Raw genomic sequence first — 19,046 nt, forward strand, 5'->3', positions numbered from 1 at the left:
TCAGCTTATTGTTCAGAAAACGTTACTAAAATAAGTTTTGCAAAGCTCAATGTGATTTGGGATTAAAAGAAAATAAGATTGTTCTGAGGGGTGCAAACATGTTGGTACTCAGGGTTTACTCCAGCCTTTGTGCCGTAGGGTCACTCCTAGCAGTGATCAACAGACCATAAATGGTGCGTAGGATCCAACACCGGTCAGATGCATGCAAACGCCTTAACCCCTATACTATCTCTATGGCTGAAAACATTTTTTTAATGTACAATCTATCATAGTTGTTAGAAGTAACCCAGAAGAAGCCTTTTTCTGACAAAACCATTGCACTATATTGGAGGAAGGGAGAGTCTACTGAATTGACAACCTCATATTCAATCAATATGGGTGCAGTTACACATATGTAAGTATGTAAGATTGACAGATTTGGACTTGGCATTCACAATTTTCTGGACATGTTTGGAAAGACACTAGTAGAGAAATTTTATAAATTTTTAAATTTTCAAACTTTTCCTCATAGCCCAAATATTTTAAAAAGTTAAATTTTTTAAAACTTTTCTTCATAGCCTAAAGAAGCTCAAAAAGAAGAGACAGAAACATAGTTAATGAAAAAATATCATAATATATAATTTATAGAAAAATAATACTCAGATTAAAAAATCTTGGTGAGTTCTGCCTTCAGTATTTACTCACTAATGCAATCTTCCCTTCTGTGAATTTACTGTTTCAGAAAATTCCACCTAGAATTTTTGCATCATTCTCACTGAAAATTATTGCGAGGAAAGAGCTAAAACTTCCTCTGAACTGAAGTTTATTAACACTGGGATTGATCACCATCACTCTGAATCTTAAAGTTATTTCTGAAAAAACAAAAACAAAAAAACACTATCAATTCATTAAAAATATGAAGTTAACTCTATCTGTATCTGTATCTGTGTGTGTGTGTGTGTGTATGTGTGTGTGTGTGTGTGTGTGTGTGTGTGTATGTTGGGAGAGGAAAGGTTAGTGGGAGTTGAAATTAGGGATCATGCATAAAAGATAAGTGCTCAGTCACTAAGTCCCATCTCCAGTCCTCAGATAACACTTTTCAGAACAATACACTTACCCGTTTAGTAACAATTATTTTCCTAGTCATATAGCAGGTACAACTCTATACTCATTCTCTTCTTTAACATTTAGTAAGAGAATCAGGAATAACAAATCACTACGTATGCCAAAATTACATCTCAAAGCATCAAATAACACATATAAACATATGATTATTATAAATGGATATTTATATTCTTTTATATGGAACAATTGGGCTGGAGCGATAGCACAGCGGGTAGGGCGTCTGCCTTGCACGCAGCCAACATGGCCGACCCGAGTTCGATTCCTCCGCCCCTCTCGGAGAGCCCGGCAAACTACCGAGAGTATTAGATATGCCAGACACAGTAACAACAAAGTCTCCAATGGAGACGTTACTGGGCCTGCTAGAGCAAATCGATGATCAACGGGAGGGCCTTTACTTTACTTAACTTACTTTATATGGAACAATTAATTTTAGTTCCATTATTTTATAGTCATAAAAGGTAAAATTTACTGCGTTATTTAAATGTTATTGATTGGGGATATAATGAAGGTAGTTGATATTGGTCAACTAGAACAGCTCATTTGTATCATTTTCAACTGTGTGTACAGGGATAACACACCAATAGAGTAAAATTAGATACAGTGGCAGTATTTATACCATAGAAATTGATAAACTGTAAGTGGTAGCTTTTTGAGTTTGGGGTGTGTGTTTGTGTGTGTGTGTGTGCGTGTGTGTATGTGTGTGTTTATGTGTGGTTTCTAATTTTTTTGGAGGGAAATCAGTTTGCTGGCACATCTTTGCAGACTTCTGATAAAACTATCATGAATGGTTCGCTCTTTTCCTGTATATTAATTATAGCACGTGTCCGTGTGCAATCACTATGTACCTAAGAGCAAATGGGCTAACAATGACTACGATGAATATTGTGAGAGCTGACAAAAGGGAAATAGTATTCAGTATACTTGGAAATGTCATAAAGGCTCATTGTAACTCACATTTCAAATGAAACCCCTGGTGGAATTCTTTTTGTGATAAACCAAGAAGTCAGAGTTGTAGTCTAATCTCTAACATGATAAACAATATTTTCGTTTCTTTTGTATTACTCTTGGAAAATTATTTTTGTTTTGGTTTTTGTTTGGGAACCATAACCAGCTGTGCTTAGGGCTTACTCTTGGCTCTGTATTCAGGGACCACTCAGGCAGAGATCTGACAACCACCTGGGGTGCCCAGGATATAACCTGGGTCAGCGACCTGCAAAGCAAGGGCCCTGCCTGCTGATTCTCTCCAGGCCTTGTCTTGGAAAGTTCTGCTTTATTAGGATGTAAGGAAAACAGAAAAAGAACTTGTCCTCAATGAAGTACAGAAGAAATACATAACTTGACAACAATCTTACATTCAGGCCAATCTCCACTAGTCTTAAATTTTCACTTTTCTGTTGGGTCATGAAAAGCATAAAAAAAATAGCTAATAAGAAAGTGACAGCATTTTGTTCCATATTTACCCTGTTTTTCTTTAAAGAAAAAAAAAGCAACAACTACACTAAAAAAAGGGGTGGAAAGAGTACTGATGAAAAAAAATACTTCATCTTTAAAATTTAAGAGGAATATTTTAATATAATTTGAAAAAGGAATATTAATTTTTGTTTAACATTTTTAAATATTAAAATCTTTTAGAAAGATTTTATATAATCTTTATAATTTATAACTTTGATAGAATCTTTCTTCTAAAATCTACAGGAGAAAGATGGTGTTTGTCTTACACTTTGTGACCTGGGTTCTGTCTATCCCCAGCACCACATATTATCTCTTAAGGACTGCCAGGAGTGATCCCTGGGCACAGAGTCTGAATAAATCCTCAGCACAGCTCTGTGTGGTCCCGAAATCAAAGTCAAAACAAAACATTAAAAATGTTTTTTTTCCTCAAATCAAATACATGAGAGTTGCTTCAAGATACAGCGTGTATGTGGGGAAAAATCTATTCCACCTACCACTCCAGTGTCCTTTAGTGGTCTGGGATCTGACGCCCCATAAGCTGCACACAATTGTTGATGCTACTTGGGATGGAAAAATAGGCAACAGCAGTGAGAAATGTATATTCTAATTTCTGTCCCAACACAATTGGTTTGAAAAGATACTTACGTTCCATCCAGCAGATGAATGCAGAAGGTTTAGTGACTCTTACACAACTTGCAAAGATTATTTAAACATTTCAGATGAGGAAAAAGAGCCAAGAAGCCTGGCAGATTGTTTCTTCCCTGGCTGCACCTGTCATACGCTGGCAGGAGCCCCATACAGGTCACTCACAGACTAAAATGAAATTAGTGTCTTGCTTTCAGGAGGTAGCAGCCTTGGTTTCTCTAGCCCGCGGTACGTTTTTTGAAGGAGAGGGAAAGTGGTTTGAATTCTGTCTCCTTCAAGGATGACTTAGGTCCCGAAATAACAAAAATATTCCGAATTTTTGCATTCAGCTTCCAAAATAGTACAAAGTTTCCCAAACAGCAACACAACTCCCTGTTTGAGTAAATGTCTGCCTCCTCCTGGCCCTTAAGGATCTGCATATAAGGTTGGAATGTGTCATTATTGCCATTATAGAAATGAAAGTGATTTTGAGATCTTTTGTCTAACATTTTTGTTTTATGAAAGGGTAAACTCACAGCCAGAGCTCAAGTAATGTGCCTGCCCAAAGTGGATTTTTTTTTGCTTTTTATTTTTTCTGGTCCAGGGGGCGTTTAGCAGTGCTCAACTTACACTTAGTTCTGTACTTAGGGATCACCACTAGCAATGTCGCCAGCTACCACATACACCACATACAGTGTCAGGGATCAAACTGAGGTCAGCAGCATTACAAGGAAAGTGCCTTATTCCCTGTACTATCTCTCCAATCCCTGAAGAATCTTTCAACATTTCCAAGTTATTTCAGAGGCTATCTTCCATATTTCTTATACTTTACATTCAGCAAATGAAATTCCTTAGAGAGCTTGAATAAATAAGATACCATTTATAAAATACTTCATCCATAAAATGTACAAAGCTAAACATACATAGTTATGGTGCTATATACACACATATATCTTATATATATATTTGTATACAGAGTTATACATATGTGGTGCTATGTAGTCTTATCCGGGTTGGCAGTTTGTAGAGCAAGTGTTTTATCTCTTGTATTATCTCTCCAGCTATATGTCTGCCCAAAGTCTTCTAGGTCAGTTTAGTACTTTCTCCACTTTAATAACATTGTTCATCATTACTCATTCATTAAATACTTATCAAATTCTCTGCCTTTCCTAATATTTACTATAGGTATGAGATATTCAACATTAAACAAAGCAGCATAAAGCTACTTTTCTACTTTTAATAATAAATAGCTACCACTGAATTATGATTAAAATGGCTTGTATCTACATTCTTTTGAATGAAAGATTTCTTTTCAAGTTTTAATGGATACCCTGGCAAGCTACCCGTGACATATTCGATATGCCAAACACAGTAACAACTAAGTCTCACAATGAAGGCGTTACTGGGCCCACTTGAGAAAATTGATGAACAATGGGAGGACAGTGATAGTGACAATGGATACCCTTGCACAATAGTTGGGCTTTGCCCTTCAATACCCCCCTGACATAGCCCCAGGTGTCTTCTTGTTCTATCTTCCCCTAAAGCAAGACTAAATTTCAGACATTGAAATAGTCTGAGTTCCAACTTCTAATTCTCTCCATCTCATTGCAGATTTACAAATACATCTTGGTGACACAACCAACAGATAAAGGACCATTACACTCTATATGTGCACTCTGAGAGACAGAGACTTTATTCTGGAAGCTACTACCCAATTATTATCGACCTGAAGAGTGATAAAATATGTAGCTTTTTGTCCTTCCAGATTTTATAATAGCCTGAGCTGTTAGGTAGGTCTTACCCTACACATTGAACTTACGTGAGTGAAGGTGATAAGAGTAAGTACAGAAAGGCTTATAGTGTTTAAACATATGTAAGCTCTATTATTTTGCAAAGCAAAGAGAAAATTCTTATAAGACTACGGAAATATTCATCTCTATGAGACACCCATTTACCACTTACGGTAATAAGAAGGAATCATTTAGGTGCATGACTTCTGATTTCTATCTCAAATTCCAAGAGATTTTACCAACTCATACAGGGGGAAAAATAAACAAAGGTCTGAGGACATACTTGACCAAATATGTTCACTAAAAAACAAAACCTTTAATATAAAACATGATTTATAAGGAAAGACATATAACCTTGGATATAACCTTGTAGGGTAATGTTTTCCCCCTGAATATTCCTTCAGAATGGAATTATAGTTGCCATTTCAAATAGAATGGTGTGAGACAAAGTGAAATATTTTATCTTCTGCAATCGCCTAATTTGTGATTTGAAGACTAGAAGTATTTGTGAGAATTGCTGAGTTACCACATCCAATTTCAGCATTATCCACATCTTTTCTTGGGCTGTTGAACTGCCCAATTTCAAACACTTAAGTCAGTTAATCATTTTCATTAACGGCCAAATATCTAATTTCTGTGACTACAAAATAAATAAATAAATATTTTATAAATAAATAACTACACTTATGGGGGTTGGAGCGATAGTACAGCAGGTAGGGCATTTGCCTTGCATGCAGCTGACAAGAGTTCATTTCCCAGCATCCCATATGGTTCCCTGAGCACTGCCAGGAGTAATTCCTGAGTGCAAAGCCAGGAGTAACCCCTGTGGATTGCTAGGTATGACCCAGAAAGCAAAAACAAACAAACAAACAAAAACCAGTAACTAAGTTTATGCATACAATTCTAATGTTCTAATAACATTATTGAGAGTGAAAGTAACTCAGTCAGAAACTATATTGTTCATATGTACGAAGACCCTGGGTTCTATCTCCAGCACCCTTCAGCCTGCAAAAAGTTCAGTGAATTGACAAAATTTTAACATTTTATATTACAATTCTGGGAGATATATTCCTCACTGTATATAAAATGTAAAAGCTTTATATATTTTACATACTTATGGAATTATTTTAGTAGAGATAGGTATAAAATAAAGTAAAAACGAATTAAATGTAACATAAAAATAAAACCACTGGGCCACTTCCCTGAACCTGAAAAGCAAAATTTCTAACAGTACTTTCTGACCACTTACAATGAATTTTGCATCTCAGGGACAGAAATAGAAGAGTCGTGAAACTAAAGTGCAACCCTATCATAGTCAACTATTTATTAATTTATTTTGAGCCACCCAAGTGATGCTCAGAGGGTCAACTGAACTGGTAGTTCGGTTCTAGGACTGGAAAATTGGGTGCTGCCTGGTCTACAGTGCTGGGGGCTTCCAGGACCATCCCCAGAGCTTCTCCAGAGAGCATGTTGTACCACGGACTGAACTCATGTGGGACCTGGCATGTGCCAGAACTCCTGTACTATCTCTTTGGCCCTGTTTTTCTTTTATTGTCAATTTCAATTACATTTCAATTCAATTTCTATTGTTTTTCAATGTCAATTCCAATTGCAGTTAGATAGATCGCTATTAAGATTTCCTTACAGTCTCTGAGGACTCCACAAACCTTCTTAGAATTGACTCTTTCTAGATTCTTTATTCCTCTATCCACATTTCCTTTCTATCATCTCTGTCCTTGAAAATCACTAAATTTAGGTAATATGGAGCTACAGGAAAGGGAGGTTGATTGGACAAGAGGCCAGATGCACACAATTTAAAGATGCCCCTTTGTCCCACAAACCTGTCCTTTGAAGTTAGAAAGAAGAGAAGACGTAGTTAAAGGCACTTACTTTATAGATGTTGCAACTAAACCCAATGGATAGTATGGCTTGCCTGAAAATATCAACAGGAACTGAATATAAACTTAGGTTTCTTAAGTTTAGTTTATATTCAGTCATAATTGAACTTAAATAACAGAGCTTTTGGGTTAAATACATTTTATAACATGTTGGACTTATTGAAAACATGATACTGTTCACCATTCTCATTATACCAATCAATGGAAAATTTATTAAAATAAGTCCATACATAGTTATTTGCCTAGGGTTTTTCCAGCTTTATGTTTGTGGTCAGTAACTAGCTAAAACACTTTTGTTGAAGGCAATGATACTATTTTTTGGTCTGAGACACAGCTGGTGTTTTAGTCATTTTCTTGCACAACAAAGTTCAATCATAACTAAGAGAGATGATAAAACATATACATTCTTTCAAATATCTCCTTCTACTTTGTGCAAATTGGAAAACACAAACTTGAGTGATTTTCAAGGATTTATATCTCATCATACTAAACAGGACCACTGGCTTCCTTCTTCCCTTCCTTTCATGCCTAGCTATAGAATATTTTAATTCTTTATTTAACAAATCTATGATTCTGAGAGTCAGTGAAGCTGGATCACCAAGAACTGCTCTCTAGTTCTTTGGATTCCTCCACTGGAATTCCTCCTTCGGTCAGTCAAATGGAAGAAGCCTTCTTAGTCTTGATTATTCTCCTCCTTTAATCTTTTTTTTTGGATTTTATGATAAAAATATATTTAAAATATGTATTAATACCTAAAATGCATTAATACCTTTAAAATATTTATTCTATTTTTTTAAGAAACACTATTTTCTTTTCAAATTGCAAACATTTTAATAGCTTTAAATTGTGGAAACTACTTATATGACTCTCTTAGTTTGTTTTAAAAAGTAAATAAATATAATTATTTAATATGTGTTATGAATAACAAAAGGTCTCAAATTATGAGTTTATTGCTTAAAACCACAACTATTCTCCTTATTTTTTTGTTTGTTTGTTTTTGGTAACTCCTGAAGATGCCCAGGAGTTACTCCTCTCTTGCGATCACTCAGGAATCAAATCAGGGGATGCTCTGGGAACCATATGGTATGCCAGGGATCAGCCACATTGAAGGGAAACACTTTACCTGCTGTACTATCACTTGGGTTCCTTCCTAATTTTTAACCTGTTTACAATTTGTATTGAGGATAGTAATTGTTCTCTAATCTCTCCCTTACATTAAGTTCTTTAATACTTTAGACATTGTGATGGAATTAGTGATACATTTCTTAGAAGAATCATTTTCAACTGGTCTTCACAGCTTTCTTAAGCCAAACAAAACAATACTCTAAGCAGTTTCAAACAAAAGAACCAAGCATTTTCAGAACGAGTTTACTAGTCACAATATTTTGGGAGTGACGTTCCTGTGAGAGACTATGACCAGGGTCTACTTAGCAGCTGGAAACTCCTGTGTAAATGTGATCACTAATGCTCCCCAGGTAAGAAACTATAACATTTGATTACACTATTGAGGGTCTGTTCTTAAACTGAACCCAATGTCCCAGTTTTCAGACATTCTCTCACTTTTGGTGCTTTCAAAATATTATTCCCAGGGCTATTAGAGTTCAATATACGACTTCTGTATTCAGACTGCAAAGGTTCCACTATTGGTTCAAAGAGTTGTTAGTTATTGACAAAAATTAGTCCTTCGATCTCTTTAAATCCCAGACTCCGTATCTACAAAGGGGAAGAGAAAATTACAGTACTTATACCAAATAGTAGTCATGACAATTCGAAAGAATAATTTCCATGTTGCACAGTCTGACATTTAATAACTCTCACTTAATATTAATTATCTATTATAGAACCTTAATATTTTAAACATTGAAAAGAAGCCTTGAAAACCAACTATCCTAGACACGCCTCTGAAAGATGAGACAACTGAGATCCAAATAGGAGCAGCAAATTCCCCACGATCTCAAAGTAACTTAGTAGAAATATTAAGCAGAGAACCTTGGTCTCATTCCCCATTTCCCCTGCATCCTATTCTATTACCAGATGCCCAGATGGAGAATGCATTGGGAACGTCAGCGGGTACAAGTGGGGGTGATTCATGGAAAATTAAAATAAATAAAAGGCAAATGCAGGAACTGAGATAAAATATAGCACTTTGAGAGAGAGAGAGAGAGGTAAGTAAACAGCTGTGGGGCTAAAGTTAAGTAAGGTAAGAATTTAGAGATTATCAGCTTCACTGAGGTTTTTGTCACTGCCTCTGTAGTCACAATAACCAGTCAGTCACTTTGCCCGTATTTCAGAAAATGTAATCGCGAAAAGAAAACATTATCAAATGCCACTGGATTCTTGTCAAGAAAAACCAATAAAAATGATTACTCCAGCAATATAAAAGCCGTGCCATAAAAGCACAATAATCAACAACAGTATTTAAGCAGCATGCCACTGAGGATCTGACAGGGTGCCCATGTTTTATAGACAGCATTTATGTACTTTCACAACCCAAATTCTTACTTTTTTATGACTTGTGTATAAATTTGGGAAGTGGTTGAAACCACATTTCAAATCAAAACGGCTTATGAGGCACCCTGCCAAATAAGTGTAAATATCTTTGGGAAATCTCACATTTAACTCTAGGAGAGTGAATTTACCCATTGGAGAGCTAAACATAGCATGAATAGTTATCTTGAGCCTTAGGAAAACATTGTTCTAAGGAACAAAAAGAATTTACCAAAATTCAGAAAAAGGGGCTATGTACTTCAATTTTTTAAATATGTAAGTCTAATTATTATTATCACAGGAACTATCAATATAGCATCTCTCCCTTTTTTACTAATAATTTGGCTATAGAAATATACTAATAGTATATACAAAGATGTGTTAGTGAATGAAGCACTGTTATTAATTTTTTTCTTGGTTACACCTGGCAATGTTCTGGGCTTAGGAATCATTTTTGGCAGTATTAAGGGAATTATATGCAGTCCAAGGTTCAAACATGGGGCAGCCTCATGAACGGCAAGTACCTTCCTCCTGTGGTATCTATTTGGCCCATATGAATATTTGTCTCACTGTACATTGGCCTATAGGAGTACTTCATACCAATTTGCAGCATTTAGTTCAGTTGACAGTAATATGATTATTTCACCGAATTCCTTGGATTTTATTCTATCCACTACCAAAACTGTAACAAAAGAGTCACTTAAGATCAGTGAAAAATTCTTATTCGTCTTTTCTACCTGAATTAGTCCCTAACACAGATGATACACAGAAGAAAAAAGAGTAGGAGAGATACATGGTGAAGACAGAAAGAAAAAGGAAAGGGTGAGATGAAAGAAGAAAAGTGAGGGGGAAGAGTAGTAGAAAGGCACTAAATTGATTTTTCTAATTAGAGGACACTAAATCCATGCTTTGTTCTTAGATACTTACTGATGACTCCAATTTGAAACAGGAAATGGGTAACTCAGAGTTACTCTTCCATTATCAGTCAAGTACCCTGTGGCAACAACCCTGTCAGTATCTGAATGAGTTACCCTAGTAATATCACATCATTGACTATAGACACAGTATAGTTTTGGGAAAGCTATATTAAAGGTAGTCAATAGGGTTATCCCCAGACAAAAAGAGATAACAGAATTACTTTTCTGAGAGCCAACAGTCTTCAGCAGGAGATGCCAACTATATAACCACTAAAGGAGGCTTACTGGTGCACTCCTCAAGGCCAAAGTAGCCAGTGTTCTAGAAAGTCTTTAATCACTCTGGAAAACAAGACATCATCAGAAATGTACTAAAATCTTTTGATTATCACAAGTACCGGCAAGCTACCGAGAGTATCTCGCCCGCACGGCAGAGCCTGGCAAGATACCCGTGACGTATTCCATATGCCAAACACAGTAACAACAAGTCTCATGATGGAGACGTTACTGGGCCCGCTCGATCAAACCGATGAACAACGGGAGGACCGTGTCTACCGTGTCGTGTCATCACAAGTACAGTTCGACAGGCAGAGGGATAAAGCAGAAAGGGGGATGTAATTGGAAGATTTAAAGGGAAAAGAAAAACTGACCAAGTTCATAGGTCCTAAAGTAAATGACTTCCGTGTGTAACAAACCCCTTAATAGTTAAAAAGTAATATATTTATAATTTAGAGAGCATTTCTGTATGTGTTAAGTGATGATTATAGTTGATACACAATTTTGACCCCACTTACTGACACTGTTGATTTGAATTCTCAATTCTAATTTGATCCCCCCTGCCAAATCTACTCCAACGACAGAGGCTATTTTCCCATATCAATCTAGACAGCCATAGCATACTAAAGCAACCCAGAGTAGCTACCCATTTCCAAACAGTACAGTCCAGCTGGAAATACTGTGATTATACCTGGGTTAGAATCAAATCTAATGGGAGGTAGAGAAACGTGTGGCTTAGGCCCCTGGTATGCTATAATAGATTTTCTAGATAGACTCTTCTAGTTTTCGTTATTCTATGAAATTTTTTTGTATTAAGATAATTTGTATTTTTCACATATAGTAAGCAAGGCTAATAGATGTATTGATACAGAAAGAAAATACAGACAGCGTTTCAAGATCTAAACAAAAGGACAAAACCTAACCAGAGTTTACATAATGTAAAATAAATTGTTCTTTGTGATTACATTCTAGTTCAGTTGCACCTATCTTTTCAGCATATACAATAAAATCAGACTTTTGGGGGCACTGTCATCAGATTTTTAAAAATTACAATAGCATAATTTATATTTATTTTTATTAAGCAGACCTGTTTTTAACCAAATAAATGAATAGAGTAAGATTTCAGGAGAAATACATGAATGAGTAGCACTGTGGCACTGTCCACTGTAGCACTGTCCTCCTGTTGTTCATCGATTGCTCAAGCGGGCACCAGTAACGTCTTCATTATGAGACTTGTTGTTACTGTTTTTGGCATATCGAATATGCCACGGGGAACTTGTCAGGTTTTGCCATGCGGGTGGGATACTCTCTATAGCTTGCCAGGCTCTCCAAGAGGGACAGAGGAATCAAACCCCGGGTCGACCATGTGCAAGGCAAACACCCTACCCACTGTGCTATTGCTCCAGCCATCATGAATGAGTAAAATTATTTACTTATAAGTTTAATTAAATTTTAAAAACTAAAAATCTGAACTTATTAAATAACTAGTTGCTTCAAAAACATATTTCAGATTTCTCTAAGTTGATTTGAGTAAGTCTTTCTATTAACTCAAATAATGACTGTATTCCTAAAATTAACATCAGATCTTGTTTTCCCTTTGTTTGGGGGGCTACAAATAATAACACTCAGGGTTTTCCCTCACTCTGTACTCAGCAATCACTCCTGAAGGAGCTCAGTGGACCATATATGGTGCCTGGGATCAAACCTGGTCGGGTAAGGTAAGTGCTCTACTCACTATACTATCACCTTGGCCACACATATATTTTTTAATCTGCACTTAAACCTTTAGAAACTCAAGGTGCTTTGTTTTTTTTAAGTGATTTAAAGGATGGTAAATATTCCTATATTTGAATGGATTATTAATTTTCAAAATTGACACAATAAGCACAAAAGGCAGACTGTCATATAAAGTTATTTCTAAACAGCATTACTGAAACTTCAATCTGATAAAAAACTATTTAAGAAGGTATGTTTTTGGCATTATGAATACTACTCATAATGCCCAAATGATTGTATATTAGGCATTATGAATACTACTTATACTATGAATAGCATCATAGCATTATGAGTCGCATTGTGAGTAGCAAAGTACTCTGAGTAGCATTCTGAACATCACTCATAGTACTACTAATTTAATAATGCCGAAAAGCAGAGAAAGAAGACAAGAAAAGTGCCTGCCATAGAGGCAGGCTTGGGGTGGACTGCAGGGAATCTGGGGACATTGGTAATGGGAAACGTACATTTGTGGAGGGATGGATATTGGAACATGGTATGACTGAAACCTGATCCCGAATAGCTTTGTAACTATATATCTTGCGGTGATTCGATGTAAAAAAAAAGAAGAAGAAAAAAAGGTATTTTTTTTCTGAATACATTAAAACTAGCTGGGCCACAGAGACAGTATGGGGTTAAAGCACTTGCAACAGATTCTAGCTCAATACCCAGCACTGCATATGGTCACTGGAGCATTGCCACGAGGAGTCCCTGAGCACAGATCCAAGAGGAAGTCCCTGAACACAGCTGCCTAAAATATTCCATATCCCAATCTCCTCGCCAAAATTACCACCTCCAGGGAAATATTATTAATCTTAAGGAAGGTCTGAGATGATGAAATGAATAGTATGAATAAAACTTTAAAATGAGTCACTGATAAGGGTGTTTGATTTATCTATGGAGTTGAAGTATGCTAATAATTATAATTAATATAATCTGTTTTCACAAAATTTGGGGAATATGATGAAAGTAAAAGACCTACAATTTTCCAAGTTTGGCATATGCCACCCTGTAGTATCGAATTTGCAGCAATGACATCAAGGTAAATGTCCAATGGTTAACATTCTGTTCAGATGCTAAAACTTCTGTTCAGATGCTACAATCTTTCCAAGGCAATTTTCATGGAGAGAGTGGTTTCTCTAAGACTCCATTTATGGTTTAGTCCAATTTTGTGTCCCTAAACACAGCATGGGTTAAATCCACCAAGTTCTAAAGGAGCAATCCCAATCTTTTTAAGTAGCACAGAAGCAATTTTATCTCCAAGGGTCTTTGGGGCTGCCGTTAGAGATTTTTGGCTTCTCTTACCACCATTGATAATTAGAGTGAAAGAGAGATGTATGTAATCACCCTACATGAGGCCTATTTAATATATCTTGCTCTAGATCTATTCCTTTTCAAATTTCGCCCAGGATCTTTGAGGAATAATAGTGAAAACACCACATTCAAATTAGAACTCAAAACTAAAAGAATCCACCATCTTTTCGTAATCATAGTCAAGTCTTAATTATTTATGCATATGGTTGGAAGCATCTCCAAGACATGGTTTTGACGATAATGTGTCTCACTTTAAAACATGTTCTATATTTGGAGTTTTTGTTTTGTTTTGGTTTTGGCAACATCAACAGACTTATTTTCCTAATTAGTTTAACCCCAGTTAATGTTACAATCAACATTCTCTGCATGTACACATACAGAAAGCACACGGATGGTAGGGAGAATGCCAGAAACATATTGTGGAATAGGACAAGGTGGTCTGAGATTACGTTTTTGCTGCCATCACTTCACAAACTAGATCATCTGGATTTACAGGAAGTTGGCTGTAGTTATTCCACCAGACACTTCTTGGAGCCAAATAATCATATTAGCTAATTCCCCATCTATAATATATATGCTAGGCCTAGTAATTACTGATTAACCCAAGAAAGATGATGTATCTATCCAGCACACGCATTCATTTCTTTTTAAACCCAGGATTACTTCATTTTACTTATTTATGCAAATCCTATTAACCAAATAATTGCCAGATTGCTCTAGCATTAAGACCAGCCTGGACTTGCAGGTCACGAATCAGGACCATCCTGTTATTCGTTGATTGCCTGGAGCAGGCCCCAGTAATGTCTCCTTCATGCTAGACCTGAGATTTTTAAGAAAGTGCTATATTCAAGGCTCTTTAGGAGAATGAGACCCATCATTGTTACTGGTATTTGGCATATTGGGCACGCCACGGGGAGTTTGCCAGACTCTTGCAGATATTTAGGAATATAAAGGGGCAGAAGTAGCTCTGACTTCTGCCTCTTGGCAGGACGCCGCCAAGCATCCTTTGAGACAACCCCCCACCCGCCTCCCCTGACCTCCCCCTGCCCCCTGCCCTGCCCAGCCTGGTGGCTCACCTATCTTCTCAGCTTGGCTGCCCTCGGCATCCTCCGTCGGGGGCGGGGCAGTGGCCTGGGCAGCCCCATCCTCTGCGGCAGGGGACCCAGCGGCAGCAGTGACAGCAGCAGGCACATCGGCTTGTTTGGGCTCCTCCTTGGCGGGGCCGTCTTCGACCTTGGAGGACGGCGAGTTGTCGGTGGAAGCTTTGGTGGCCCTCTCTGTCTCCGCAGAGCCAGCCTTCTCCTCCTTGGGGGTCGCCTGCTCCGTGGCGGCGTCGGGGGCGCCGTCCCCCTTCTTCTCCTCGCCTGCTGGAGCGTCGCCTGCTTTGCCATCCTGCTCGGGCTTGGGGCCGGCGGGGGCCCCGTCGGTGGCGGTGGCCGCAGGACCTTCTCCCTCCTTCTTCTCCACGCCATCGGCCAGGGGAGTCTCCTCCTTCTTCTCCTTGGCATCAGCCTCAGCAGCCGGGGCTTCGCCCTTCTTCTCGCCTTTGAGCTTTTTCCTTGTTATGTGTCCACGGAAGCTGGCCTGGATTTTGGTGGCGGCCTTGTGCGCCTTGTCTTCTGGTTTGATGCCATCCTGCTCGATCTTTTGGTCCTCATCATTTTTTTCCACCTTGAGGAAGAGAAGCAGAGAAAAGGGAGAGGTGGCATGACGTTCCTTTGCTTTGGATAACGGCACCCAAGAGGTATTTATGGTTTCACCCTGTGCTCGCCACATGAAACCAAAGGCTCAATGCTCTGGAAATTGAAATGGAGCCTCCTCCTCTCTCTCCAGGGCAGAGAATACGTTAGAGAACATGGGATGGGAAAACCAATATCCTTTGGCCTTACAAAATTACTGGCCTTGTTATCTATGTATTTTTTGTGCCATCTCAATATCACTCCACTGGCAAACTAAAACCAACCCTTTTCTTCAAAGGAACTTGACCATTTCAAAGTACATTCAATCTAGAGCTGGGGGGAGGTGGGGGGGGGGGGCTATGGCTTAGCAGGAAAGCACAAGTCTTTATGAGAATTCCTAGAATTGCCTGCAGATCCAATGCCTGTATCCTAAATAATTTTTTTATTGCAAAATACATTCATTGAGTAGCATGGATTTTAATCACCTGGTAGTGTTGAAGGTTTTATTCTTAGCTCTGTGCTCAGAGACTTGGGGGAGCCCATCTGTAGTACCAGAGATTGAACCTAGGTCAGCCTTGTGCAAGATAAGAAATTTACCAGTTATATTATCTCTCTGGCCCACGAGGAGAGATTTTTTTTTAAGATTTCTAAAAGGGACTTTATTATAAAACTTGATCATTTAAAAAATAGCATTCACAGCCGCACAGCATCTCATACCTCACACCACTCATATTCCAAGAGTGTCACACCACATTTGATGGGACTTAAAGTAGAAGCCAACCTATCTTTGAGGGAAGTATATTTTTACAGAAATATATTTTTACACAAGTCTCACCTTTAACAATATGTTAGTGATCTCTTATAGAAGGGCTTAATGGCCCCTGGGTGAAATACAACAATCTTCACACACTTTCCTCTAAGGAAACCTTTCCGGACCATTTTCAGAGGTTTATTCATAACAAACAATGCAAAATAAATTATTTCAGTTCTACTTTGGGGCACCCGGGATGGAAAAATCCAAAATATGGTGTTGGGAAGTTGTAATGCCGGTGGGATTGGTGTTCGAATATTAAATGCAATAAAATGTTGTGAACTACTTTATAAAAATTAATTTTTTAAAATATTATAAAAATTGTTTTCCCAAGTCTAGTCAAGAAATCAATGGAAAATCATGTGGTTGTAGTTTAAAAACCATTTTCATCATTATTTAAAACACAAAGGAGCCTTAGAACTTGGAGGAGTTTGTTTATTCTACAACAATTCAGAATGCAGGTCACATAATGTCTACTTTCTCCTGTGTGTGGTCCATCATCACTAATGAATATAGCCGGCCGTCAAAGCTTGTATACAAAAAAAAAATGACCATTATTCTTAAGCTAAAAGAGAGAAAAAAACCCACAAACACTGTTTCCACTTGTTTAAGTCACAATCTCTTAGTCTCAAAGCACTTTAAACTAAAATAGTCTTATGTTATCATCACAATCATGCTGATACTGAAAGCAAGAGAATAGAATACAAATTTTTTACCACTTGATCACAACACTAACAGCAAAATATATGCTGCAAATAACTTTCTTCCACATGGATATTAAACCAGAAGAGAGAACTAGGAAGTACAGGCATAGATGAAATGTGGACGTAAGTGTACAAATTCTATACAGCTGCTTTGCCCGCCATGGTGCCCTCCAGGTAGGCTACTGACAGTGTCCATTTGTTCTTCCATTTATTTTGCACACTATTATTAATTTTATTATTATTATTATTATCATTACTTTATTCATTTTAGTTTTGTGAATACTTCTGTAGGCACTGGGGAGATTCAGTGGTGAAGAATGCAGCAATTTTTCTTCAAAATGCTAAAAATTTTTAAAAAATGTTTTTCTAGTGAAAAGTTCTATCCTTGGCTCCAATCTTGTCCTTAACTTGATTTTGACCTTTGCTCCAGTTTGGGAGGTAAGCCACAGCAAGCCAACACACGCTATGCTTCCCACCTGCCATACCAGCTCTGCTCCACTGACCCAGATCCTACTAATCATGACATAGCCTGGCTTGACATTTATTTGACAAACACACCAGCCTGATGCTTCTTAGGGCTATCTACATGCTGGTGAATATACAAATGTCTTTTAGGAAACAAGCTACTTGTGAGAGTAAAGGTAGGACTGACAATTTTCCAGTAAAAATGAAGACAAGTGCTTCCTCCTTTCTCCCATAACTATCCGTAGGAAGAATGCAGTGAACGAAAAGTGCTTTGCAGAGGCGCTTCCAGCTCCCTCCTTCCCTTGACATGCTGCCACACTGCTTGGTTCTCTGATGCACAACCACCCCACTGTTTTCCTGCTGCTTTGACCCACTCCTATTGGGACTCACAGCACAATCTGGGGCACGGGAGCAGCTGTCCCTGCCAGGAGCTCTCTACTCAGAAATGGATGCAGAACCCTATTAAATTCATACTTGTGAATGGAGTCTGGAACCAAGATGCCCTTAATTTCTTTTACTGTATTTTGAGTTTTTTTGAATGATGTGCCATCTTAGATGATAGGACAGCTGTACCTAAGTATTGATGACAAGTGGTTCTTTAATATAAAAACTGTTACTTACAAAAGTAGACAAACTAATTATTTCATAGTGGTCAGGTAAACAGGAAAGAAAAAAAAACCCTCTGCTGACACAAAAAAGCAACAAATGTAGATGATCTTCCCTCCACACACTTTTTTTGTTGTTGTTTTCTGAAAATTTTCCTTTGGGGGCAACCTATTGGTGCTCAGGGTTTACTCTTGACTCTGCACTAAGGCAAGCACCCTACCAACTGCCCCCTAGCTCTCCAATCCTAGCTCCTTACACTCTTTTTAAGAACACAAAACAAGGGGGATGAAACTCCAGAAAACTAAATGAAACACAAAAAAAAGGAGGAAGTCATGCATCTATGGGATATCAAGAGAAAATTGTACAAGGATAAAAGCAATTATTTGATGCTTTGACTCTGTTCCACTGTCTTTCTTAAATCATCTGCCAGGTTAACTTTTCACATAATCAGATTAAGCTTTTAAGCAAGCCATTAATATTAAAATGACCATTTAGAAAGACTCAGGTTAGACAAGGGTATAAAGATCGTGCAAAGAAGATCAAAGGACAGAAGGGAGGAAGACTGGCTGGGAAGGAAGAGTCACGAAAGAAGAAAAATTAGGAGAGAGGAGTCAAGATAACCTCATGAGTTAAGTTTCCAAGAATGTGGATACTCCTAGAGGTACTCAAATTACTTTGTGGCATGTAGCAGAAAGAACTGAGGGATTACAGTCTACATTTAAGGAAGCTGGATTTTGTTTGTTTAGGGCTAATTCCTGGATCTGAATTCAGCCTTAAACCCATAACACAGATTCAACAGAACTGAAAATATGATATCTAAGGGCAATCACTGAACCTTTGTAATGTGTCTGTCAAGTTGACAGGTGGGAGTGGAATGGGGTTGGGAGGAAGACAGAACCTGGGAACACTGGTAGAAGGAAGTTAAGACTGGTTGAGGGAATGCTGTTGAATTATTGTATGCCTAAAACACCACTATCAGTAACTTTGTAAGTCATGGCTCTTTAATAAAAATTATTTTAAAAAGAAGAGTTACTCCTGGGACCAATTGGGGTTGCTGGGAATTGAACCTGTTTCAGCCACCTGCAAAGCAAGTATATCCTTCTTGCTGTACTATTGCTCTGGCCCCAGAAACTGGATTCTAGATTTGAA

The 19,046-nt window shown here is 37.8% G+C and overlaps 1 protein-coding gene across 1 annotated transcript in view; it reads right to left on the reverse strand.

Moving 5' to 3' along the window:
- GAP43 (growth associated protein 43) overlaps positions 1–19,046 on the reverse strand; it is a 101,382-nt gene that overhangs the window by 31,983 nt on the left and 50,353 nt on the right. The window contains exon 2 of the mRNA XM_056109464.1: positions 14,709–15,303. Coding sequence (XP_055965439.1) covers positions 14,709–15,303 — 595 coding nt within the window. The remainder of the gene's footprint in view (positions 1–14,708; positions 15,304–19,046) is intronic.

This window comes from Sorex fumeus, unplaced genomic scaffold (assembly GCF_029834395.1).
Source record: "Sorex fumeus unplaced genomic scaffold, SorFum_2.1 ptg000265l, whole genome shotgun sequence".
NCBI classification, from domain to species: Eukaryota; Metazoa; Chordata; class Mammalia; order Eulipotyphla; family Soricidae; genus Sorex; species Sorex fumeus.